General features: G+C 47.1%; 2 protein-coding genes across 3 annotated transcripts in view; one reads left to right on the top strand and one right to left on the bottom strand.

Annotated features, from left to right (window-relative positions):
* LOC129328668 (zinc finger protein 420-like) overlaps nt 1-11,005 on the bottom strand; it is a 29,185-nt gene extending 18,180 nt beyond the window's left edge. The window contains exons 1-6 of the mRNA XM_054977887.1: nt 10,734-11,005; nt 9,096-9,711; nt 8,604-8,718; nt 7,254-7,333; nt 6,870-6,996; nt 1,811-2,809 (exon numbers count right to left, since the gene is read on the bottom strand). Of these exons, the coding sequence (XP_054833862.1) occupies nt 1,811-2,809; nt 6,870-6,996; nt 7,254-7,333; nt 8,604-8,718; nt 9,096-9,563 (1,789 nt within the window). The 5' untranslated portion in view covers nt 9,564-9,711; nt 10,734-11,005. The remainder of the gene's footprint in view (nt 1-1,810; nt 2,810-6,869; nt 6,997-7,253; nt 7,334-8,603; nt 8,719-9,095; nt 9,712-10,733) is intronic.
* Nucleotides 11,006-11,130: 125 nt separating this feature from the next.
* On the top strand, nt 11,131-23,287 carry LOC129328713 (zinc finger protein 586-like). Of its 2 annotated transcripts, none has more exons than XM_054977959.1 (7): nt 11,131-11,213; nt 12,680-13,183; nt 13,349-13,475; nt 15,732-15,814; nt 16,087-16,213; nt 18,341-18,442; nt 19,849-23,287. In XM_054977959.1, exons 2-7 carry the CDS (start codon nt 12,773-12,775, stop codon nt 20,859-20,861), a joined length of 1,863 nt encoding a protein of 620 aa, XP_054833934.1. In that variant the 5' UTR covers nt 11,131-11,213; nt 12,680-12,772; the 3' UTR covers nt 20,862-23,287. The 2 variants fall into 2 exon arrangements, with proteins under 2 accessions (XP_054833934.1, XP_054833935.1); XM_054977960.1 differs by having other exon boundaries at nt 12,680-12,862.
* Nucleotides 23,288-26,533: the final 3,246 nt, after the last annotated feature.

Genomic DNA, 26,533 nt, shown 5'->3' on the forward strand with positions numbered 1-26,533 from the left:
TGTGTATGTGTGTTTGTGTGTAGAGAGGGGCTGAAACAAATTCTGGAGCAGGCCCAGTAACTGCTGGGCTTCTGAGCTGGCTCCAGAAATACATCACAGCAGGATGTCGAACCACTGCTGGGTTCTAGACTGCACCCATCTCCTGGTGTTGGAGGCTTTCACATTCTGGGGGCAACCAGATTACTGCCTGCTCAGCATATTTGAGCCTTTGGACCACAAGAGGCAACAGCCATTTGCTCAGCTGGAGACCTTGTGGCACATTGATCCTGCTGTGCCTCGGAAGAAGAATGTGGAAAACCTTATAAGGAGTTGCCTATAGGGTCAGTTTGGATCAGAAGTTTGAGCTGGGCATTGATGTAAGAAGCTGAGTTCCAACCAGTATAGATTTCTATTGGTTGCTTTGCTGCCAAAGTTCAGGATTATTCCCTCAGGGACCCAATAGGCTCTGTAACTACGGACTTTTCGATTGTCAAATTAACACTAAATTACTAAGAAATTACATTTTGTCCTATTTATTATGTCTTACCAGGGCTGATTATTCAATACCATTTCTGAAACTCCAAACCAAGGGAAATTTTCGATGATGGGTCTGCATTCAGGAATATTCAAGTTAAGCAATATATGAACAAGTAGAAAACATGGCAACGTGGATTGATAAAATTCTCGCAGTTGACACCAAAGGGAAGAGTTAAAGATGCCCAATTCAAGATCTGAAGGAACACTCAATAATAAGAGCATTTATATAGCACTTTCAAAGCAGTTATTATTTTAGTACAATAGTTATGAAACCCCTGTAAGATAGGTCACTATTATCTGCCCCATATTGCAGACAAGATGTGTGCTAAGGCTAAAACAGGGGAGTCTGTTTGTATTTTTGGCCTAAAGAATGCATTGGTTGAGAAGCCTCTTGATGTCTTTTTGTTGTTGTTGTAGAGCTGGTGAATTAGCACAGCAGAAACTGCATAGTTTTCATGAGAGAAAGATCTGTCCTCTTAAACCAGACACCCAATCTCCAGTGGAGAATCTAAGCTGCCATTAAATGAAGGGAAGTAAAACCATCCTAGATCCCATAGTCATATGGGTGCATCCAGCTGATCAGAAATCCAACCAAACCAGGAAGACAAATGGGGACTCTCCACTTATGCTGAAAAATATGACTTTGAAAAATGACCGATGAACACTGAGCATGCTTCACAAAACATAAAGAATAGAGAGCTCATAAGAAGCCACAAGAAAATTAAGAAGCATCCAAATGTAGAGAATTCTAAAAAAAACTTCCCAAATAATTTACAATTCCTTGGAAATCGAAAATTCTATCTCGAAATAAGTCATAGCAGATATTTTTGGGAGAATATTAAAGTCTGAAAATGAGGGGATGAAACTGAAAAAATTCTCATTCACAACAACCGACTAGCTAAAGATAAACCCTCTAACATGTCCTCTCTGTGTTTGTAATATCCGTTTAATGTGTGATGTCTGGCCATTTTCCTTTCTGTTCCCTAAATACAGTAACAACATGCATTGTACGTCTGGTAAACTGGCACATTGCCATTGTAAGTTTCTGTCATTCAAACTGCAGTCCTTTTTTTTTTACTGTTTAGAATAGAAGAGAGGTTTCAAAGGAGAGACAGAGGGAAATAAGCAGTGCCCTCCCCAGAAATGCTGGCGATTAAGCTTTGATTGGGTGAAGAAACTGTTTTTGCTAGAATAGAAAGCCCTTAGACAACAATTTGAAATTCATCTGAAGTCCCTTCCCTGCTCTGACCAGTCTTAGGAGGCAAGGAAATCTCCCCTGTGTGCATTCGTTGATGGGAACTCAGGGATGTACTCCAAGTGAAACTCTTCCCACACTCTGAGCATTTATATGGTTTTTCCCCTGTATGGATTCTCTGATGTCTAGCGAGGGCAGAGCTGGTACTCAAGTTCTTTCCGCACTCTGAACATTTATATGGTTCCTCCCCTGTGTGCATTCTTTGATGTGCAGTAAGATGTATGTTCCGAGTGAAGGTCTTTCCACACACCAAGCATTTAAATGGCTTCTCCCCCGTGTGCATTCTTTGATGCCTACTAAGGTCAGACCCTGTGCTGCAACTCTTTCCACATTCCAAGCACTTGAACGGCTCCTCGCCTGTGTGCATTCTTTGATGGTAGATGAGGGTTTTGCTCCAGGTAAAGCTTTTCCCACACTCCAGACACTTATAGGGCTTCTCTCCCGTGTGCATCCTTTGATGTCTTCTAAGGTCTGACTTCTGGCTGAAACTCTTTCCACACTCCACACATTTATAGTCCTCCCCTGTGTGGATTCCCTGATGTCTCTTAAGACTTGAGATCTCACAAAAGCCCTTCCCACACTCCATGCATTTATATGGTTTCTCCCCTGTGTGCAGTCTCTGATGGCTTATAAGCTTATGCCTCCGACTGAAGCTTTTCCCACACTCTGAACATTCAAACGGCTTCTCCCCTGTGTGCATTCGCAGATGAGTCTGAAGACTAGCATTGCTACACAAGCTTTTCCCACACTCCAAACATTTATATGGTTTCTCCCCAGTGTGGATTCTCCAGTGAAGATTAAGCCTTGACTTAAAACTAAAGCTTTTCCCACACAGAGGACACTTATATCTTTTTTTGGTTTTGTCTATTTTTTCTTGCACAGGGATTTCTTGGAAATCACCAAGGTGAGAAAGAAAGGACTTATTCTTCCTGGACAGTTCTGCTTTCCTTCTCTGTTTTTTCACCCCTTTGGATCTGCCCCATTCCCAGGACACTGTGAATAGATCTTCTTCAGTCTCACTCTTCCATCCGTCACCTGCTGGAACAAAGCGAGAGAATAAATGAATTAGTTGCTGTTCTGAGTGACAGACTATAAAAGAAATATTGTCTTCACTTTCTATCTATCCTTAAGGTCCTGGTAACATCTAGATGCAATGTGCTCTGTGTGGGGCTGCCCTTGAAGACTGTCTGGAAGCTACAGTTGGTACAGAGTACTGCAGCTAGAATGCTGACTAGAGTGACAGTTAAGGATCATATCATTCCAGTCTTATTATACTTACACTGGTTCTGGACTCAATTCAATGGCTTCTGACCCCAATTCAAGATGCTGGTGTTGACTTATAAATCCTGTACGGCTTGGGACTGGTATAACTTAAGAAAAACCTCCTCCCATACAAACCTATCCATCCACTCTGGTCATCTTCAGAGGCCTTGCTTCAGGTACTCCAGCCATGTGAGACAAGATGGGTGGCAACTCAAGAAAGGGCTTTCTCACTCATGGTGCCAAATCTTTGGAAGTCCCTCCCCAGAAAGATATATTGGTCTCCATTGTTGTCTTCCACCAGCAGGTGAGGTCTTCCTTTGTTGTATTGTGTCAATATGTTTTATTGTATTATTTTATATATTGTTTTACATGTTGTTTGGCTCAGTACTGGATTTCTGCTTCAAATTTCTCTAAATTTGCATTTGCATACCCCATTGCATCGTTCATTACATGTCCCAGCTCTTGATCACATTGACTTCCATTGCAATCCTGGGGGCAGGGGGGAAGCAAAACTGCTCAGGGAGCTGACTGGCCCTAATGTCGACACAGCCGCCACAAGTTGATGTCAGTTGGAGTCACGCAGGTGCACCTTCCTGGTGGCACCTCTCTAGTCCCATCTGCCAGCACTGTTCCCTTGTGGCTGCCTTCCCTCAGCCCAAGTTCTGGTGTGGGAGTTGGAAAGTCAGGAGCGGGGGCATGCCAAGAGTTAGTCAGCTTGCTAAGCTTCCCCAGAGTGGGAATGCCCCCCCAACAGTGGCAGAAACTTACACCATGAAAAAAGTGTAGTTCACAGGTGCCCATGCAAGTGGAAAAGTCAACTGCCCCCCCACCCCACCCCCACCTGTGCAGTCCCGCCCGTATGGCCTGGATGAGCACAGGATGCCAGCTACAGCTGCCACCACTCCGTTGTGTCCATGTGGTGGCTATGCCCTCACCCCAGCACCCAATCAAACACTTCCCGCCCTTCATAAACCACTGCCAGGACATCCTGGAACTCGTTAGGAAGAGTGTGTGGTGTGAGACTCTGTCTCAGAGCTCCCTGCTGTGCGGACTTAGGTGGCTAGGAAAGTACAGAGTGGGTGCTTAGCAACACAGGGCAATCACTTTTAATTTTTTTAAAATTTTATTTATTCATTTATAGTTCACCTTTCCCACTGAGATCCAAGGCAGTTTACAAACACTAACACCTCATGGTGAGAACAAAGACTGGATTGTGTAGCTAACATCTCTCACGGCAGACCCCGAATAGGTACCCTGGAGGCTCTGCTCAAAGGGGCAAGTATGCAATAACAGGTACGCAAGAGCTGGAAATCCGGCTGCTCCAGCCCAGCTGTCCACAACCTCCTCCTGCATTCCCATTATACGGGGCCAGGCACTGCCCTCACAATACCAATTCCACAACCGAGGCCAGTAGAGTGTTTTGAGGGAAGGCCGGCCAAAGCCTGGCCCTCCTGATACATGGCCCATATCAAGCAATGGGGCAGGCTCCCAGGAAATCCGCTCAGGAGATGGGGGGCAGGGATGCTTGCAGCCCCAGCTAGAACTGCTAGCACACTCCCCTGACGGGACTGGGCACAGCTGTGGGCTGGGGTGGTTGGAAGCTGACCCGCTGAACTCTCTCCATAAGCTGCCCAAGGAACCCTGCGACTTGTTCCCTTGCAGGATGAGAGTCCAACGCGCCAGCAGCAGCAGCAGGAGCAGCAAATCCGCCTCTCTCACAGAGCACTTCCATGCCGGACGGGTAACTTTTATTTGGATGGCAACAGCATCTGCCTCGGTGGGTTCTCTTGGCACCCCACCCCAGCACGGGGCTGTCTTCCCTCCTGGGGTGCTGCCGACATGGCTGTGGCTGGCCCTGAGGCTCTGCTCTTTGCAATTGCTGCGCACGCCTCTTTCCTTCATGCAGGTAGCGTTTCAACAGGGAGACACGGGGGCACGGTCTTTAAAGTTCTCTTCACTCTGTTCACACTCCGATTACAGCCTGGCTCCTGCAGCATCCTGCCTCACACAGATGCTCAGCCTTGAAGCCTGCCTCACTGACAAGCATGCTACGCAACGGGTGGTCCGGCCTGTCTCCCTCGGGTTCCTTGGAGCAGCTTCCACTGGCAGAAGTGCCATCCTGGAGAAGTCCTGGAGTTGGCAACCTGAGTCCTCACACCCCCACATGATGTGCAGAGGGTTGTTCCACAACTGTCTCCCTGTCTGTGAGGGGATGGCACTCGCTCCATGCCCCTCCGTGCCCCACCTCTCTGACTTCCCCTTAGGGCTGCCCCTTCACACAGCCAAGAGGGTGGGCTCTGACTCCAGGATACCTATGCTGGGATGGCTGTGGCTGGTTTCCCAGGTGTCACTGGGCCCCTGGTTTTCTCCTGCTACAAAATAGAGCAGCTTTCCAGCGGCGGCTTGGAGGCCGACCCCACACTTAGGTCCCTACTCTCACACTCTGCAGGCTGTTGTGTGTACCTCGCACAGGGAACTGGCTGGGGGGGGGTCCAAGACGGTTCGTGGCTTCTCTGGGATGGGGGGGGCCTCCGGGTCCCAGACTTGCACAGCACTGCTGGCATCTGATAAGCCATACAGATCGTGAGTGCATGGGGCGGGGGGGAAGGTGGATGGAAGAGCTCTGCTGCCCAAGATACAGCAGAAAAAGAGTTGTGGGGCCATGTCCCAGCCCAAAGGACGAATCTCTGAAGTGCCCCATGAGCTGGGCCATCCTGCTCCCCATTTTGCCGTTTGTGGCCAAAAGTCAGCCCCAGGGCTTTTGCCTGCCTCTCCCTTCTGCCCATGTGGGGAATGAACCAGGAGCCCCAGACATGCGTTCCCAGTGCCTTTCCACTGAGCCATCCTGATCTCTGTGACATTCTCTGGCCAGCCCCACGTTGCTGGCGGTGACATCAGGGCTGCAGTGGGATGTCCAGTGCCTGCTGGCACGTCTCTTTGGAACCTCCTCTCCTGTCCCTGGGGTTAGGGGGCTAGTCCTGAGTGTCAGGGGCTGTGGGTCCGAGCCTGGTCTTGGTCTTTTTTCTCCCTTTGCCTTTCTGTTTCTACTTTGGGGGGAAGTGTGTGTGGCTCAGAGCAGGGGTGTTTGCGACTGGGCATCGCATTTGCTGCCAGTCTGGCCCTAACCAGTGACAGGGTGGGCAGGGGGAGTGGTGTTAAGTGGCAGTGATTGCATTGGTGTTCAATGATTGGCTGTGCCTGTGTCACTCACAAGACTGTCATCGGCTGCTGTTCTGTGATTGGTGGATGAGATTGTTGTTACTACGGACTCCAGAGCACTTGCCCTACTGTCTGGACCTGGAGGTGGGTGTGTGCATTGAGACATCCTCCCGCAGAATGTCTACAAGAAGTGGACTAGCGCTGCCGTACTTCCACGGGGGCCTCTACACTGGGGGCCCTCTGGATCGTGCTGTGTCTTGAGTCTCAGTGAGAAAGGTGGAGTATAAATAACAAACATTAAAATAAAATAATGTTTTTAATATTTTACTATTTTCATGTTTGCTACCCTGGGGACCCTATTTGGATAGAAAGGTGGCAAAAATATTTTAAATAAATAAAAAACCCCTAAAAATATCCCATCATGTTCTTAGGAAGTCCCCAAAATTAAGCAGAGCAGGTAACTTCTGCCAAGTATCAAGGTGCCTGGCAAGGTCACTGCCAGTGTGGTGATTCTTCCAGGGGGCCGGAAACAACTTTCAACATAGGCTGTATGCCTAGCCCCAGATCAGCTCTCCCAGCAGACAACAGCACCGCCATCTTATCTGGATCAAGCTTGTTGGCCCAAGTCAGTACAGACCCTGAAGATTTGGGATACGGCTCATAGAGAGACGCTTACCCAAGGAGGCCACGATCCCATAATTCTCTACCATGACTTCCCTGTGCAGGGCTCTTTGTCCTGGATCCAGCAGGGCCCACTCCTCCTCAGTGAAGCATACCACCACCTCCTCAAAGGACACTGGATTCTGAAAGAAGAAGAAAAAGAAGAAGAAGAAGAAGCCATTTTCTCCTCAGAGATGAAGTAGCGGTCCTTCCCTTCTTGGCACAACCTGAAAGGGCAGTTAAAGGCAAGGCTGTAGAAGATTCTTCACAAGCATTATCGCCCCTTTTCCTCACAGGATATTTTGACAGAAGCAAAGTGGAAAAGCAGTGCGCTTTGATGGAGGGGCAGAAATATCCAAGCTGGGCACTGTGCCCTTCTCCACAAAGGTCCCTCTCCTACCTGATCTGGATGTGTGGGTGTTGGGTCCACAGGATCATAAACAGATGGCCAAGGATGTGTTGCTGGTGTCTTCTCACCACCTGTGATGGACACAAAAGATGACGGGAAGAGGTGTTGTAGTTTCCTTCTTGTATTTCAGATCCTTGTATGAAAAACGTGTCTTCCAGTTGGCCCCTGGGCACTGTGAAGGACAGAAGAGGCACCCTTCTGGATCTGACCCAAAGGTCCACCAGCTCCAGCATTCATCCTGCCAGATGCCTCCAGGAAGCCCATAACAGGGACAGAAGGCCTTCAGTGTCTGGTTTTTAGAGCTACAACACAGAAGCTCCATCATGTCAAACAGTCTTTGACAGGACTTTCCTCCAGAAATGTGTTTAAGCTTTTAAAAATTCATCTAAGCTAATGGCCATTGCCTTTCTACATATGCATTATGCTATGGCTCCTTTTCAGTCCCACCCCAAGCAATCCTCAACACAGAAGTTCCTTTTTTCTCCTGCTGAAAATCTTGACACTTTCATTACGGCACATTCCATGCCACAGTATCACTCCCATTCTGCACTGGTTACCCATCAGTTACTGAACTCAATTCAAGGTTTTGGCTCTCACATACAAAACCCTTCATGGCCTTGACCCCTCATATCTATGGGAGCGCCTCTCTCCCTATGCTCTGCCATGGTAGCTTGGCTCCTCTGAACAGGGCCTGATGCAGGTGCCCTCCTAGAAATGAGCGAAATCAACAACTGCCCATATATGGGCATTCTCTGTAGGGGAACATAAAAGCAGCCCATAGATTTTGGGGGGACCAAAAGAAAAGACTAAGCAGAAAGATGCCTCTTTCTAACAACAACAACATTCGATTTTATACTGCCCTTCAGGACAACTTAAAGCCCACTCAGAGCAGTTTACAAAGTATGTTATAATTATCCCCACAACAATCACCCTGTAAGGTGGGTGGGGCTGAGAGAGCTCTGAGAGAGCTGTGACTGACCCAAAGTTACCCAGCCAGCTTCAAGAGGAGAGGGGAATCAAACCTGGCTCTCCATATAACAGTCCTGCCACTCTTAACCACTACACCAAACTGGCTCTGCACATAGTGCTGAGATGATAATCGCCTGTGAAACATTGACGTCATTTTCTTTGTTTCCTGTAAATTTGAAAACCAGGGTATTGGATACATGGATATAGCACTCTTTTATTTCAGAAGTCTTTAATTGTGCAATACCATTTCCTTGCACTGTTCATTGTATGAATTATGCTGGTCTTTACTGCATTGTTCATATAAGTAAAACGCTTTTGAGTCTCCAGGAGAAAGGCAGATGATTCATGAAGCAAATAAATAAAGCTCCTTACTGATCCAGATGGCATCTCGGTCAGCCTCCTGGGCCACTCTGCTGAAGAGCAGCCTCGGTCCGGGGTGCGTCGGAGCCTCTCCTGCCCCTGGGAAATCTGTGGTTGTCCCCTGAACCTGAAACAGCACAAAAGATCCTAGTTAAGGAACGGAAAGAATTTTGGAAAAGCAACCAGGAGGTTGAGGGACATTCTCTTCTTTGAAGATTTCAGGGAAAAGATGCCGAGGATGTTTTGGACCTTCTTGATCACATTGAAGTCCACACGGACACAGAGGAAGCCGCCTTATACTGAGTCAGGCTATCAGTCCATCCCGGTCAGTATTTCTACTCAGACCGCCAGCGGGTCTCCAGGCTCTTAGGTTGAGGTCTTTCGTATCATCTACTGCCTGGTCCTTTTAACTGGGGACTGAACCTGGGACCTTCGGCATGCCAAGCAGAGGCTCTTCCGCGGAGCCCCAGCCCCTCTCCAGGTATGCAGACACAACGCCCTCACCTGCCCTCCCTGTTTCCTATCCTCTGCCTCACTCAGGAGGAAACCTTCCGTCAGAGCCACTGCCTGGGAACTGGTCTCGGGGCGGCATTCTCTGACCCAGCTTTCAATCTCGGGAGGCAGGATGGCCAGGAACTGCTCCAGGATCACCAGGTCCAAGATCTGCTTCTTGGTGTGCCTTTCTGGCTTCAGCCACTGGCAGCAGAGGTCATGGAGCTGGTTGCAAACCTCTCGGGGCCCCGCAAGCTCTTGGTAGGGGAACTGTCGGAAGTGCTGGCGCTGCGCATCGGAGCTGATGGCGTCCTCTCCCAGAAACGTCTGCACGCTTCTGCCCCAGAATCCACCGCTGCTGCCCCCAATCGCAATGGCCTTTTCAGCTTCAGGGTCAGCCACGTCTTGCTCTTCCGTCTTCATTGTGTACTCCGAGGCAGCCTCTAAAAGGCTGTGGGGATCCCCCTGCCCTTCTGCCATAGTCTTTCTTAAGGCCAGGAGCGCCTTCTGATTAGAAGGGATTCTGAATCCTGCCAAGCAGGCACGTTGGTCTATGCGCAACTTCTGACACTTGGGCAAAGAACTGCAACCAAGATAAATGCTTCTGGCCGGCAGCCAGGTCTTCTCCCTGTACAAAAGGTGGGCAAGATTAAGAAACAAACTACAAATGCGGGTGGATGGGACGACTGTGAATAGTGAATAGATCAAGATGGGTAGCTGTGTCAATCTGTCGGTGGCAGCAGAAAAGAGCAAGAGTCCAGTAGCACCTCTAAGACTAACAACATTTGTGGTCAGTCCTCTTTAGTCCCCCCCCCCGCTGGCAGCCACTGAGAGACCCCTCCTCCTCCATGACTCTGCCTAATCCCATTTTAAGATGTCTATGCCCGTGGCCATCACTGCATCCTCGGGCAGACCAATGCCTTCCTCTGGGGGTGGGTCAACAGAGGAAGCCCTCTAGCCCTCGGTCTGGCTCCAACAACCCCACTCCTCCGTCTGCCTTATGTCTTCCCCTGCTTTCCCTTCTGAAGTTCCCCCATACAGTTATCAGGTGCGTACACTGGATAAGTCAGACATGGAATATTGGGCGAAAGCAGCCTGAAAACGGTTCTGTTCAACCCACAATCCAAAGTCTTGAGTTAAACGCCCTCAGGAGCTCGCTGCAAGAACCCTCTGCAGAGAGGAGGAAAAAACCAGGCTTGCCAACTCTGAGCAGGGGAGCGCCCTGGATATTTGGGGGTAGAGCCTGGGGAAGGGAGGGAGGTCAGTGGGGATTTGAGGCTACTGAGTCCTCCCTCTGGAGCTGCCATTTTCTGCAGGGCAATTGAACTCTTGCCGTTGGGACATCAGTCATAATTCCGGGAGAACTCCAGGCCCTTCCTGGAGCCCCTAGGAAAGAAGCTCCCCGGTCAAGGAGATGCAGCGTAATTCCAAACGGGTCAAGCGGCACGGGTGAGCTATAGAAGGGCTAATATTGGGGTGTGTGTGGGGGGGGGGTTGTCTTCCCCTCCCACCAGCAGAAGCCCCCCTGCTTGGGCGTCCGTTCACTGGCCATGCATCGCCTCCTGGGGTCTTCCCACCCACTCCTCATCCTGTTCTGCCCCCAATGTAACCGCAGAATCCCCCCCGCACCCGAATATCTTTGCAACTCACCCGATCCTGTGTGGGGGAAATCAGTGGAAGCCCCCCACCCCCGCCGCCCCCGGGGCAGGAAGGTGTCCCTCTAGCAGCCCGGATTCCTTCGCCTTAACCCTTGACTGGAAAGCAGAGGGGCTGCGGATTCTTGCCTGGGCGCTCCGGCTTAACCAGCTGGGAGCACCGGCATTTTGCAGCCCACGGGCATCGGAGAGGCCGCGCCTGAGGGCGCGGGTTGACTCTCCGCCCCAGAAAGGCGTTCCGGCTCCGCACACCCGGAGCGGCCGGCGGGCTTTGCAGCCAGAAGGGTTAAAACGAACGAGGAGGGGCCGCTTTCGAGGCGCCTTCCTGCTCCGCCCCATTCCAGGCGGGGGGAGGAGGAGGAGGAGGAGGAGGAGGGGCATTGATTTTCCCAGCGGCCCAGCCCGGAGTTGGGGAATCGCGAGCCTTTTTGGGTGCAGGGCGGCCGCGGGGGCCGGGCGAGGAAATGAAGGGCCGGTAAGTCCCGGGCGGGGAGATGCCCGACCTCGGAGGACGCGCGGGCCGTGGGGGGCATTTGCAGCGGATGCCAAAGTGCAAGCCAGGGATGTCTCCCCCTCCGCCCAGGGGGTGATGTGGCCTGTGTGCGACGGACGCACAAAATGCACCGCGGGAGCGCCTCTGCTTCTCTGGAAGATACCAGGAGGATACCAGGAGGTTCCTCTGCCCTCTTCGGGGTGTGTGTTTCTCATCGCTGGAACGATGATCGCTATAAAGCGCTTTCGAAGTGGTTTGTTGTCTGCCCGTTCCCTTTTTAGTCCGCTTTTCGAGCTCACGCGCAGGGCAGAGTGCGCAATTAAAAATGATGCAATGGGAACAGTGTCAGGCATGCGGGCGGTGCGATTAAAGAAGTTTCCTTAAGGAATTCAGAAATATACTAGGAAACTAACATTTACAAAAAAGGCGGCTTTATGAAACTGTAGTGGAGAGTGCCCTCAAGTCATAGTTGACTTATAGCGACGCCTGGTGGGGGTTTCATGGCGAGAGACTAACATAGGTGGTTTACCATTGTCTGCCTCTGCAACGCTGGTCTTCCTTGGAGGTCTCCTGTCCAAGAACCTTGCTTAGCTTCTGAGATCTGACAAGATTGACTCACGTTGGCTAGCCAGGTCAGGGCATGAAACTAGTACAGTGCTTCAAAGCCAGTATGATATTGTATTTATTGAAAATGTTGCTATGCTGGTTCTCCATCCAATCCAGGGCCCCAAGGTGGCGAACATCTCAAACATTGTCAAATCAGCCTTAAAATGCAAATATAAATGTACTTACATCTATATATGTACGTATGTGATGTGCCTAACCCCATCCCACAGTGCTGTCGCTGGATGTTGCATTATATGTGTGTGTATCTTTGGAACAACTAATATAAACACATAAACAGAAGAGGGCTTAATAAGATATAAAAAAGAATGCAATCTGCCTAACTTTTCACATATACTAACTATGGTCCTACAAATGCCTGCCTACCTGAACAATTTTGTTTTGCACGTTTTGTGGAATGACAGAAGTGTGGGAGCCGCCTTGACTTCCTCAGGCAAGGTGTGTGGGGGGCCACAGCAGAGAATGCCCAGATCCAGGCAGCTGTCAATTTTACCCATTTGCTGGGCAGCACCTTCAGAAGTCTGGCAGGAGAAAAAAGTGAAGCAGAGGCGGGTTTTATGGGAGCTAGGGATCAAAGAAGAGAGGGAGAGAACTGGAGCATGGATGGGGAAGTGTTGCGTGGGGTGGTTTGAGGTCAGAGGGTAGCTTCGGGCTGTGAGCCTGAAGTACGGAACAAAGCCTCCACCTCTCCTCTGAGTCTTAGCATTTGGCTGCCTTTTCTACAAAGCAAATATGACTGCTGTCTCCCGCTTTTGTTTGTAAGATGCCTTCCAGTCGTTTCAGAGTAATAATTAGCTCACAAGAAAAACATGTTGGCTTTGCAGGACTCGTGAGCCCCACTGAGAAGGGCAGCTTTTGTAGATGATCAAGGCGGTCCGGTGGCACTGCCGGAGACTTTTTCGGGGCACAGATTGAAGATGGCAGAGCAAGGCCCAGCGGTACTCCAAGCAGGAAAACCGTGTGATGCCGTTGAGGCTGGGAGCAGCAGGGAATTCTGGGGGAAAACGGTACGGAAGATCCTGAGCAGCAGGCCTGGCAGCCCAAACGCCCAGCGCCTGCGTTTTCGGCATTTCCACTACCCAGAGGCCAGGGGACCCCGAGAGGTTTGCAACCAGCTCCACGACCTCTGCCGCCAGTGGCTGAAGCCAGAGCGTCACACCAAAAACCAGATCCTGGACCTGGTGATCCTGGAGCAGTTCCTGACCATCCTGCCCCCGGAGATGGAGGGCTGGATCAGGGAATGCGGGCCGGAGACCAGTTTCCAGGCGGTGGCCCTGGCGGAAGTCTTCCTCCTCAGCCAGGCAGAGGACAAGAAGATGGAACAGCTGGTGAGTGTGTGTCATCCTGGCAGCTGAGAGGGGCCGAGGCCCTGTCCACCTTTTTTCTAGAAACCACCCAAGGAAGGGAAGGGAAGTCCCGCCTCTTCCTTCATCTCTTTGCTGGCACTGTTCCTTTCCCCGTCTTCTGGCCTGAGGTCTTTCTTGTTTTTCCAGGTGCAGGGGCCATTTGCAGAGCTGGCTAGTAGTTTCCCTGAAGAAGAGAGAGCTCCTGTGGATGCCAGCCAGAGGCTACTTTTTGATGGGGTCTCTCAGGAGGGGAATCGTGAGACCCCCACACTGGGTAAGGATCCATGAGGTGTTTTCAATAGGTTTTTTCCTAACATGCCTGTTTCTGTGTTTTTGATTAACTGTGATGGCCTTTGGCCACAAGCAATATATATTCTGGTCTGGTGTAATTGTGTGTGTGTGTGAGACAAAGAATGTGCCATGCTTGCTTCTACTCTATAAGAACATGAAGTCTTTATATGTGCAAGACAGCAGTAACAGAGAACGGACAAACTGAAATTGTCCTGTCTAGAAATTGTCCTCTGTGTGTTTGAGAGAGAGAGAGAGCGTATGCGCTACAGCAAGAGTGTGATGCTTGCTTCTACTCTATAAAAACATGGAGCCAGTTTGGTGTAATGCTTAAGAGCGGCAGGACTGTAATCTGGACAACTGGGTTTGACTCCTCACTCCTCCACTTGAAGCCAGCTAGGTGACCTTGGGTCAGTCACAGCTCTCTCAGAGCTCTCTCAGTCCCATTCACCTCAGAGGGTGATTGTTGTGGGGATAATAATGACATACTTTGTAAACCGCTCTGAGTGGGCATTAAGTTGTCCTGAAGGGCGGTATAAACTCGAATGTTGTTGTTGTTATATGTACAAAGCAGCAGAAACAGAGAGTGGATGGACTGAAATTGTTCTGTCTAGATAACTTGACTATTTAATAAAATTCATTGGCAGTTGGTTTAGGACATGCAACCAACCAAAAATACAAGGATCAAAACTAAAACCGGAATAACTGTTTGGCCACTGTGGGATGCTGGACTAGATGGACCCCTGGTCTAGTTCAGCAGGGCTCCTCTTACGTCCTTGATATTTTTTTAGATCAAGAATTTCTGTATATACTGACTGTCACAACATCTGTGCAATCAACTGAACGAGCAGTAGTCCTGTATAAGGTTTTATTTCACAAGATTGCAGATTGTAAACTTCTTGCCAAACTTTACAAAAAAAAAAATTAAAAGGGGATCTCCTCACAGACTGATTTCGGATACTTGTGCTGTATAAAATACTCCAGCAAGCAGGAGAATCTTGATCAATTTCAGAGTATGCACAACATGGGGTAAGAATTTTTCATTTTTAAAAAAAGGGCTTCAGAACTTGGTTCTGTTGAATCAGACCCCCCCAACACACAAAACCACCCCATGTTTTTAAACACGAATTCAGATGTGCTTACTTGGTTGCAATAATTTCAGCTGCCAGGATCACTACGGCGTAAACTGACTATGTAGGCTGCTAGGTGGAATTTCCCCCCTCCTGCAGGATCACTGAAGCTGGCCTAAGTGATTTTAAAGGGACGTAATGCCCATCTTCTGATCGACACAGACACTGTGTAATATTTGTTCCGTTGTGTCAAAAATGTATTCACCAGGCCAAAATCAAGATGTATATCCTCTATGAAAGCACTCAGAACAAATTATTATTATTTATTATTATTTAACTTTTAAACACTCAGAACAAATTATGGTCAGAATCTCTTCTGAGACCAACTTTTAGTCCAAATGTGGTATAATGGTCAGAGTATGGAGGCCCAGGTTTGAATCCCTGCTCTGTCACGGAAGATCCCTTAGTAGCCTTAGGTGAGCCACACACTGTCAGCCTAACCTACCTTACAGAATTGTTGTGAGGAACATTTTTAAAAAATCTGTACAGCCAATCAAATCTCCAGTGGCCAATCAGAAGTTCTGCTGGGTAAAAGCCCCACCTGCCCCTTCCCACTTGGTGGCCACCAGGAAAATTGCCAGCAGGCACCGTGGTCCCAACGGGGACCACGTTGGGGACCCCTGGGATAGTCATGTAAAGAAAAATGGAATTTCTGTTGGTGGGTTTAGAATACCCTTTTGTAACAAATGATAGTCCCCTAGTTAAACACCGGGACGTCCAAAAAGACAGCATTACCAGAATCATTGTAACGTGTGAAACGGATGCGTTTGTTGAAGGAACTGATCCACATAAAGAAGCAACGCCTCCAAGATTTACCTGCAAATAGATTGTCATCAATGTAACATCCATAATATGTAAAATGTTTGTAAATCAGGTTGATGCTGGAATCCAAGGAGACATTTGTAGATTAGCTACATTTAGTCCTGCTGGCCTAACCTGCTAGTATCTAGTAACAGTACTATCGAGTGGAAAAATTGTTTTTCAGTGTAGGAATGCAGGGTTTTTTCCCCCCACGTATGCAACTGAAACACGATGAATATTAAAATATATATATATATAACATTTGTGTGCGAGATGAGAGCGGTTCCGTCTCTCTTTTGTGTCCCTTACAGGTGATGGAATGGCATTAGCGATGCATATCAGGTTGTCTCTTCTTTGTGATGGGGAGGAACCATCTGCTGTGCAGCCAGATCAGGTAAGGAACGGATCACGGGGGAGACGGGCAGGGGACAGCCCGGGTGGCTCCGTTTCCACTTTGCTTGGGACGGCTCTTTGTGCATTCCCCTGTGGAGTCTCTCCAGGCTAAGCCCAATCAAATCAGTGTGCAGGATTGCATGGCGTGGAGCCCTTACAGGCCTTCTCGTGGGGTAAGACTGAAGATGTCGTCGCTGTTCCTTAGTTCCTTTTTAGGATTGTACTAGAAGGGAAAGAATGGCTGTCCTATCGGTGACTGTATTCCTCTTTCAGAGCCTGCTGGCCTTCGAGCAGGTGGCGGTGCATTTCACCGAGGGCGAGTGGGCCCTCCTAGACGCAGACCAAAGAGCCCTGCACAGGGAGTTCGTGGAGGAGAACTGCCAGAACGTGGCCTCTCTGGGTAAGGGTCCCTTGGATCTGCCTCGGCAGGGTTGTTTTTTTTCTTGCATCTTCTCATATCATCCCCTCTTTTAGCCCAGTGGGACTGGGAGGTCTCTTCTGGAGGAGCTGCAGCCCTAAGCGGGGGGCCCTTCATGAGAATAATACATATACATTTTAATGATCTATAGAACTTTAAAATCAAAGAATTGAAATAATAACCTTATTACGATGTCCCCATCTGACTTTTCTTCTTATGTTGAAATATGAAGAAGAGAACAATACCATTGTGTATGATCTGGTCATTACAGAATTTGTTCTTGGCATTTGAGAGTGAGTCACTTTACTTCCTTTATTATCCTGTTCTTCATTTTTCAGCATAAGGGGGAAAGTCAGATTGGGACATTTTATGTATTTACGTTTGTTTTTTACTTTCTGTATTAGTTCAAATGTTTATTTATTTTTGCATTGGTTTTTCTTAACCTTTGGTTACCTAATTCTCTGTTGGGTTGAACTTTGTTCCCTTTGGGGGCTTTTTTGGGTGGGGTGGGGATTCAAGTATTGTTTGTTTGCCAGGGCTTTTCATGGGATTTAAGCAGCAGGCACCTTGGAAAGTGGGAGGGATCTAGAGTTTTAAAATTTTAATTTGGTTTTTAACTTGGAACAACTTAATGATTGCTCCTAGGCCTTCCTTGAGCCAAGGGGAATGGTGGGGTATAAATGTTCTAATATGGAGCCCTGTTGCGTAGAGTGGTAAGCTGCAGTACTGCAGTCCAAGCTCTGCTCATGACCTGAGTTCGATCCCAGCGAAAGCCAGGTTCAGGTAGCCGGCTCAAGGTTGACTCAGCCTTCCATCCTTCCGAGGTCGGTAAAATGAGTACCCAGCTTCCTGGGGGTAAAGTGTAGATGACTGGGGAAGGTAATGGCAAACCACCCCGCAAAAAGTCTGCCAAGGAAACGTCGTGATGCGATGTCCCCCCATGGGTCAGTAATGACTCGGTGCTTGCACAGGGGACTACCTTTACCGAAATGTTCTAATAAATAGAAAATGGGATGGGTGTTTGTTTGTTAGAATTATTTTTATCCTGCTTGTCTTTCCAGTGGGAGAAATAGGAATACCGGACATTATAGGCTGCCTCCTGCCTCACCTTTAAAGGAATTGGGTTAGTCCAGGAAGCCTCTTCCCCTCGGAGATAGTACTTTCCTTCCCTGTGCCCACTCGTGGCTGTGAAGTGTGCTGCTTGCTGTTGCTACATTCCAGGGATTTCTTCACCACGTGCTGGGCAGCACACATTTCTGTGCCATAATAAACATTTCCCCTTCCCCATAAACATCTGTTGCGTAATTACAATCTTGCAGTTCTTCTCTTTGGAGGCAGTGCAAGTAGGTGGTGTCATGAAGACACCCGGGCTTAGAATATCTCTGAATCTTTATGTACTTCCTTTGTTTTACGTTATTTATAGTCCGCCTTTCTTACTAGGACTCGAGGCGGGATCACACAGAGTAAGTCAATACAATCAACAGGATGGGACAGCCAATAAACAATGCAATAGGGTTTATATTGTAGCAATCTGGAACCAACTAGAAATCTGAAAAACACAACTGAAGCAAAGCCATAAGTATTAACATGATGCGTTAAAATGATGCAAAAATTAAGTAATAGGGTTCTACTTACAGCAGCAGGCAGTATGAGCTGTATGCAGTAGTACAGGCAGTAGTCCCTATCCCTTTACCAAAGCATGTCTCGGAACCATTTTCTTACAGTACAGCCCCATTATCTGTGTAAGAATAATTTGGTTTTGCCTAGTTTGCAGAAAGCCAGGAGGGTAGGAACTACCTTATGGAACAGCCTGACAGTCAGGATGTTCCATAAGGTAGGGGCCACAACAGCGAATACATGTATATGAGAAGTTATCGATTTTGGCTATTTGCTTGGTGGCACCTGCAGAAGGCCCTGTTAAGATGAGTGAAGTTGCTGTGGCAGAGCATAGGGAGGGAGGTAGGAAGGGCTTTGTATGCGATAGTTGATATCTTAAAGTGAGCCTGGTAACCGATGGACAGCCAATGGAGCGACTGTAGAAGGGGAGTAATATCTTCTGCTACGTGCAGGGTGAGAAATTGCTGATTTGTTTTTTTCCTTCTTCTTAAGAAGGACCTCTGATTCGCAATCTGGATCTCAACTGCTGGCAGGAAGATGAAGCAGCTCGATTTATCCAGGTCCCCAAGGAAGAATCGCCACGGAGCTGCATGGGTGGGGCTCTTTGCCAGATGTATCTGGCTATGCATTCTCCTGCCTTTAATTTATTTTGTCTACAAGAAACTGGGAGTTTGAGCAGTAGAAAATTTTGTTTTATATTGTCTTGCTTTCTTCAACTGCCATTATATGTTTGGCCTGGTTCTTTCAAAACCTTTAGAAACTAGGCCTCAGATTTTTTACTGATTCTTGTGTGAAACACCCTTCTTGGTATCGTGGGGTTCCCTATGAAGATTGGTATCATATGGGTAAGCTTTGCTGATATTTCCAGCAACCTCAAATGCTTAGTTACCCATATATTCTCTGCGAGTGTCTGTTTAGCTCTCAACTATTCTCTCATAGGCTGGTGAGCAGAGTTTTTAGCCAAACAAAATGCAAGATTTTAGTCCTCCTGGATCACTGTCTGGCAGGAAGGAAACATTGATTGTGGAAAAGATCCCCCCGCCCCTTCAAGGGAAGAGAGAGAAAGAGCTTGCACAGCCAGCCTTGCATTGTGAGGGGCCCGGCCAGGTGTGTCTTTTGCCACACCACGCGTGGTCCAGCTGGGCGCCTCCTTCCTCATGCCATGTGGGATGAGGCCTGCCATTTGGTGATGACAACTTGCACCCTTCCTGCATGAGGCAACAGCTGCCCCTCACTTGGGGGCCAGGGGGGTGTCTGCCTCCACTTTTCCGGGTGTCCTTAATGGCTAATCCACCTCTACCGTCTGGTTAGTTGGAAGGAAGAAGCAGTGCTTGGAATAAACTAGTTGCTAGGAAAGATTTTAGAGGTGTTAGGTATTTCAGAAGACAGCCAATATACCTGAACTTCTCAGGGTGCAGAATCATAGAGTTGGAAGGGGCCATCCAGACCATCTAGTCCAACCCCCTGCCCAGTGCAGGATCAGCCTAAAGCATCTCTGACAAATATTCATCCAGAAAGTATGTGTTAGACCAGAGGTCCCCAACCTGTGGGCATCTTTGGATTTCTGACACAAGAAAATAAAGTAGTGACACAGACAAAACAAAAAAGTGTTCACCTGCTGGCAGAAGACAGCAATGGAAGGGGACAGGTGAATCTCCCTGAGGAGGGAATCCAGTGATTTTGATGGCCACAACAAAGAAGGCTCTTCCTTGTGTTGTCATCCATCTAACTTCAGATTGGGTGGGGGGCACCTGAAGCAAGGCCTTCAAGGATGGCCGTATTGGTCAGGTACGGGTGGTCTTTATGTTATAATCAAGAACAAAACACTAAATTACTTGTGTTTGAACTGGGGTTCATGAATGGGGATAAGACTTATTGAAAAGGTGGATTTGCATTTGTTTTATATAACCAGGGATACTTCTGTGGTGAGATGTTAGTTGAACCATTTTTTTTTTAAATTGTCAGAATAACAGCTAAATAAGTTTGTTCTTTGTTCTCAGGCTCTGTCTCTCCCTCTGGATCTCACTGGTTTCTCTCAGAAAGATGGAATGAGGGAGAGCCGCTCAGGGAGATGTCAGGAAGAGGCAGGTGTGAAGAGATGGAACAGCACAGAATGAAAATGGAAATAAAACAAGAAAGAGGGGATGAATCTACTGTTTCTCAGGATGGCGAGGTTTGTGAAATCGCAACCCCAGGAAAAACAAGCACAGGGAAGGAAATTAGTATGTGCCCTGTGTGTGGGAAAAGCTTCCGTTGGAAATCAAGCCTTTATGCACACTGGAGAATTCACAAGGAGGAAAAACCATTCCAGTGCTCAGAGTGTGGAAAGAGCTTTTGTCAGAAGGCCAACCTTATTAGACACCAAGGAGTGCATACAGGGGAGAAACCATTCCAGTGCTCAGAATGCAGCAAGAGGTTTGGTCAGAGGGATAAACTGATTAGGCATCAAGGAATTCACACTGGGCAGAAACCATATCCATGCTTACAGTGTGGAAGGCGTTTTAGAGACAAAACCGATTTTACTTCCCATCAGAGGATCCACACAGGAGAGAACCCGTATAAATGCTTAGAGTGTGGAAAGAGCTTCATTAAGAATTCCGACCTTACAAGGCACAAAAGAATCCACACGGGAGAGAAACCATATCGGTGCTCGGACTGCAGCATGGATTTTTGTTACAAATCGAGCTTTAAAGATCGTGAGAGACTGCATGTGGGAGAGGAGCCTTATAAATGCTTGGCGTGTGGAAAAAGCATCAACAAGAACTCAGACCTAACTAGACACCGAAGAATCAGCACAGGAGAAAACCCGTATCCATGCTCCGATAGTAGCATGAGTTTTTCTCAAGGTGGGAGCCTTAGAAGTCATCAGGGACTTCACACAGGGGAGAAGCCATACAAATCCTTGGTGTATGAGAAGAGTTTTGCTCAGAGGATAAACCTTAGTTCGCACCAAAGAATGCACACTAAGCAGGACCTGAACCAATGCGGCATAATGGTTGGTGTGTTGGATTAGGACAGAAAGAGACCTGGGTTCAGATTACTCAGCCATGAATGCTGAAGGTCAGATTGAGGAGGACAACGTTTTCCATCCTGGACTGAGGAAGGGCAGGGTATAAAAAACAAAACACAGACAATCTTTTAAATCCTAAAAATGCTCCGAGCCTGGACAGAACTTCGCTGGAGCACAGATTTTCATACAAAATTGCTCAACAAATATCATCACTTGGTTTTGAATCCATCAGACTTTTATATCCATTTTATGCATCTGAACATAAAATTCTCACAGACAGAGACTATAAATTCTTGCCTTTTTGGTGAACATGAAACGTGCATTCCATGTTAAACCATGTGTCTATGGACACAAAAGGAGCCATGCTGGAACACAGTGCCAGTCCCGTAACTCGCCTCCAGCCTTGGCCAGCCCAGATGCCTCTAGAAAGCCTCCAAACGGGGCGATAGTGCAATTGTCTGCCAGCAACTGCTATTCAGAAGTTCAGCCCCTCCAAACATGGAGATTCTACTTAACTAGCAAGACTCATAGCAATAGACGACCTTGCCTGTTCACCTGAGACAGTGTCTGTGGCCAGATCTTGCAATGAATTCCGTATATTAAGCTGCATGAACCTCCATGTTGAGTAACAGTATACCTTCTGATTTTAGGCACAAGCAGCATTCGCAAGCTACTGTTCTCCTGCCTGCAAATAAGCTTCCTGGAGTCTGCTCCAAGATCCTTGTAGGAAATGTGTTTTAGATGCAGCAGGTCTGTTCTTACATAATGGGAAGTAGTCTTAACTCTTATATTTGCAATTTAGTTGGGTAGGTTCTAAATGCCATTAGTATCAACATGGGGGCCTTATTTCTCCTTGTTTTTAACAGTGTTGTGTATTCTCCATTTTCACATCTAATTGCTCAGTTAAGAGGTAGTAAAACGGATCTTTATGCATCATGGAAGCTGTGTGGCTCTTCACCGTCTCTAACATGAAGGTTATAAATTGTGGGGATGTTGAAAGGACTCTCAAACAACTGGATACTTGAGTTACGTTTTGCTTCTGTTGAACCCGCTTTCTTTCTTGGGCATGACTTGCAAGCCGACAAGACTTTATCATGGACTCTGCCATTAGAGTTGAGGAGCTCCTTCAAATCTTGTATTTTAAAGTGTCTTTCACTCTCTCCTTGGTGTCCGCTCTGTGTGAGAGTTTTTTTAAAAAAATTAAAACAATGTTGTCATGTTTTTTACTTGCTCATTTATTGTTTAATTCCAGTATTCTTGAGAACTTAGTTGAACTTTCATCAAGGACTAATCCTTGCAGGACTTCTTTTTGGAGGTGGTTGGGGCAGGGGGGCGGGATTGGCATTAGAGATTTCAAAAATGGTTTTGAATTCTCTGCCCTGCTGGTTTTACTAAACGTGGTGCAATCACTTTGTTCCCGTCTTCACTTTGGCGGTAATTTGGAGACAATTTGAAGAAGCATGTTAAGTGCCTTGAATCCAGGCGTATCAGAGTTCCCAGTTTCTCCCCGTTCCTAGGGCTGACAAGTTTTTGGCATATGTACCAGTACTCTCCCGGTGTTGTTGGTTTGAGAAATGGCTTTGAGGTCGGGGAGGAGCTGTGGCTCAATGGAAGAGATTCTTCTTGGCACAAAAGATTCAGGGTTCAGTCCAGTTGAAAGGATGAGGGAGAAGGTGATGTGAAAAACCTTGACCTGTGGTTCCGGAGAGCTACTGCCAGTCCGAGTCGACAATACTGTCCTTGATGGACTGTTGGTCTCATTCAGTAGGAGGCCGCTTTATGTGTGTAAAAGGGCAGTCTTTCTTAAAGCCACCAAAGGCTCTGTCAGATGCCTGCTGGGCTGTCAGACCAGCAACTCACTGGTACCTTTATTCCGGATCACAGTCTTACGCTGCCTTGGGACAAATGGGGGAGCTCTCTTAATGGTGTGCGTGGGTCAGTTGTCAGGTCCTGAAAGAAAATTCTGTACCTCAACTACCGGGCAGCCGGTAGAAATATTCTACACCGTCCCAAACGCTGCCAAAATTCGAGGCCTGCAGTTGGAAAGGAAGATGATGACCCTATAAATAAGTGAGCTTGTTTTAATCTCTGAACCCACCACAGGGGCTATTCTCGAATGAAAGTGAGAGCCAGTTAGCAATTCACGTGTCGCACTAGGATCTGGAAAACCCAGTTTGGAATCCTCACTCTGCTATGGAAGCTTGCTTGGTGATCTTGGACCATTCTCAGCCTAGCCTACCTCACAGGGCTGTTGTGAGGATAAAGTGGGGAAGGGATAAATTGCTTTGGGTCCCCGTTGGGCAGAAAGGTAGGGTATAAATGAAGTAAATCAGATTAGTTCAGGAGATGACTATGTTCCATTGCTTTGTTTCTGCCCCTCCCCCAAACATTTATGTATATGGAGGCCTGTATAAAAACTTTGTGTATTATTTTGTGGTTTCTGTTGTTTTATTACACCTTGTGTGTCCCCCCTCCCATTTCTGCGATAGGTTAACCAGAATATTTCAAAATTATTTGAAACATTAACAAGCCAAGCACATACTGTGCTTCAGCATCTAGGTTTATAATATACCATTTTTGTATACAGGAACCTATACGGTAGTACTTCAGTTTAAGTCCATTGAAATTAATTTGCTAGGTTTGGAGTAATTCTGCATAGGATTGCATGTCCTGATGTTTAAAGGGACTATGTGATTTAACAGTGAGTGCTTTTTCCAAGTATGGTGCTGCATAAGGGAAAAAAAACCAGAGGGATACCACGTTAACACTGATGGTTCATGTTTCTATCTTCTTGTATATGATCTTTCTAGTTAACTTCGTATTTAACCATTTCTAAATGTTCAAGGCGGCTTTATTTTTATGGAATTATAGCTGGTTTATATGCCATCCAGAGGTGGGGAGGAAGCGAGTTAGCTCCATTGACGTCAAGCTTCGCACAATGTGAAATATTCTTTGGGGGTAATGTACTTTGTCTGGAAGGCAGCTTCCACATCATTAAAACAGAATCACTACTCCCTGCTTTCTCTACATTGTGGCCTTTTTAAAATTTGCCTTTGTTTGTTTAGTTCCTTTGTTTGCCTCTGTTCCCTTTAGATCCTATCAATAAATCTTCCCCACCGAGGAATGCGTTTTGTGCATGGCCAGAGGCATAGTCAGACTTGGCTGGAATTTTTCAAACCAAATGGCAACACGAGTTGGCAGGTTGATATTCATGGCACGAGACGTATATTCTCAGCATGATTGCAGGCGCTGTTTGTCAGTAACGTTAACTTTAATTTTATTAGAATGGTACGGTGTCAAGCTGACCTTGGCTTTACTGTGAAGAGCTCTGTACAAACTGAAAGCTTGCATCCTCCTAGGGCAATCTAAATTGCTCATTTTCTTCCTTTTACTGGGACAGCCGGGGAAAAAAGGGACGTGGGAATGCAGTGGATGGGCCCCCTCTTTGAAACAAAATTTAGAGAGGAGTTGGAGGAACCTTCTTGTCCGGCACCCAGGCCAGACTTGGGAACCCTTCCAGAGCCACGCACCCCAAAACCAAAGCTTACAGCCCCACCATCTGGCCCTGCCACTCTTAGCACTCGCCCAGCAAGGAGGGAACAGGCTACAAAGACACCAACAAGGACCAGGAATGCCGAGGAAGCCCCAGGTGCAGAAAGCTCAGGCCACACCTCATCAGCAGGAGGCAGGCTAGGCAGCAGCTCCTGGGTCCTAGCCACTGCCAGTGTCCCAGCAAAGATGCCACAGCAGTCCCTTGTCTCGGCTCTGGGGCAGCTCAACAGCCTAGCCAGACGGAGAGGGCACAGGAGGCAGAGACTGACAGCCAGTACCACCAGAGGCAGCAGATCGACGGCAGCGAAGGCAGCACTGGACCACACCCCAACTTCAGAAGAAGAGGCCATGTACCAGTTGATTATCTGCAATGGTCCCGTACCTTTTCCCACTCCATCTATCTGATAAAGGGAACTTTGACTCTCGAAGGCTCATAATCTGGTCTTTAAGGTACTACTGGACCTACATCTTGCTCTTACCTCTACAGCAGAAGCCCTAAACGTTAATATAACTCAAGATTTATTTATTTATTTATTTATTTATTTATTTATTTATTTATTTATTTATTTATTTATTTATTTGTGTCATTTATATTCTGCCTTTCTCACTGAGACTCAAGGCGGATTACATAGTGTGAGATTTGTATAGTCAGTGGCAAGGACAAGGGCAGACATTTCCATACAGTGTCAAGAACATTTCCATAAACAATGTCATGGGGTAAAAGAATATAAGTTTACAAAGATACGGTATTAGCTGAAACAGAACATAATTATAGGACTTACATTGAACAACATAAAACACAGGTAGTATACAGGAGTACATATACATATAGAGGAGTACATCGCCTTCTAGAATGTCTGGGATCTTGTACCCCTGGGGTTTACATTAGAATAACCAATTAATTTCCATTCCACATTAGACCACGTACCAAACTTAATCCTTTTTAGACAAAAGAAAACCAGTTTTGGGGGGGACCAACTGTTTGTCATGTAAGTTTGGCGTCATTAACAGCTACTTGGTGGGAGGGACTATCATTTTGATAAAATTCTGATTGGTAACGTTCATCTCTGACATCAGAGACGGGGCTTTATGTTGGATTGGCTAAATCAGCGAGCCGGAGAGGAGGCTGGCTTAGATCAGATTCCATTATCCATAAATGTCTATAGGGTTTTTTGCATCTGTCGCCAGGCTCCTGTTACTGCAAGGAACTGCACAGGTTTTGAGGAATCTGCTGCAGTCTAGGCCGCATGTAACTAGTTAAATTAGACAGGCTTGATTGTTTTTGTCTGAAAGTCGATATGCGGTGATATTGTGTTTTCCCCTGCATTTTGCTTTGCCCCCTGTTTTAACCCAAACACCCTTTCCCTTTTTAAAAAGTTTATTTTTATAAAGACATTTTGGGGTCTTTGTTTAGTACAGTACATTGCTCTGGGATATTTATCTTAATCTCTTCCAGAGAGGTTGCATAGATGCTACGTACTTTTCTATTAGGTATTTTCCAGGGGTTGCAATAGACTTTATTGGTCTAGTACTGTGCTAGAAGGACATCTTATTCAGCAGGTTGGTCTAGATGTTCTCAGGGCTTCCCTGGGTGGGGGTAGCTATTTCTGGGTTCTTTCCAGTGAACCCTTTATTTAAGGGAGTTCCCCAAAAGGACAAGACTCCCCCTCCCCCTTACTTTCATCACACCCTCAAAGTGATTCAGGAGGTGACATTCTTCGTGTCATCTAACATCAAGTGATTCCGCACACGTTGGATAATGCACTTCCAATCCTCTTTATAGATCATTTGGAACAGATTTTTTTGTGTGCGGAACAAATAATCCACCTCAAACGACTGATAAAGTGCATTGAAAGTGCATTATCCAATGTGTGCGGAATTAGCCATCATCTAAACCAAGCTGATACATTTTACAAGGATCTTACTGTCATTTTTAACTCCTCCAGACTGTGATGTTCTAGCAGGATTAAAATCCAATGGCACCTTAGAGACCAACAAGATTTTCAGACTGTAAGCTTTCGAGAGGCAGAGTGGGATTGTCTAGAATGTATGTAGGGTAAACCCTTGGGAATTATTAATTTTGAGAAGAAGAAAAAGAAAATATTTTAGTTAACTGGAGACCA

Source organism: Eublepharis macularius, chromosome 4 (assembly GCF_028583425.1).
Source record: "Eublepharis macularius isolate TG4126 chromosome 4, MPM_Emac_v1.0, whole genome shotgun sequence".
Classification (NCBI taxonomy): domain Eukaryota; kingdom Metazoa; phylum Chordata; class Lepidosauria; order Squamata; family Eublepharidae; genus Eublepharis; species Eublepharis macularius.

What these genes read in the sequence shown, in the direction of transcription:
- LOC129328713 (XM_054977959.1), top strand. Translation starts at nt 12,773, where the DNA reads ATGGCAGAGCAAGGCCCAGCGGTACTCCAAGCAGGAAAACCGTGTGAT. An exon ending in TCGTGAGACCCCCACACTGG is followed by an intron (nt 13,476 to 15,731) that starts GTAAGGATCCAT and finishes TGTCCCTTACAG; the next exon opens with GTGATGGAATGGCATTAGCG. An exon ending in CTGCTGTGCAGCCAGATCAG is followed by an intron (nt 15,815 to 16,086) that starts GTAAGGAACGGA and finishes TTCCTCTTTCAG; the next exon opens with AGCCTGCTGGCCTTCGAGCA.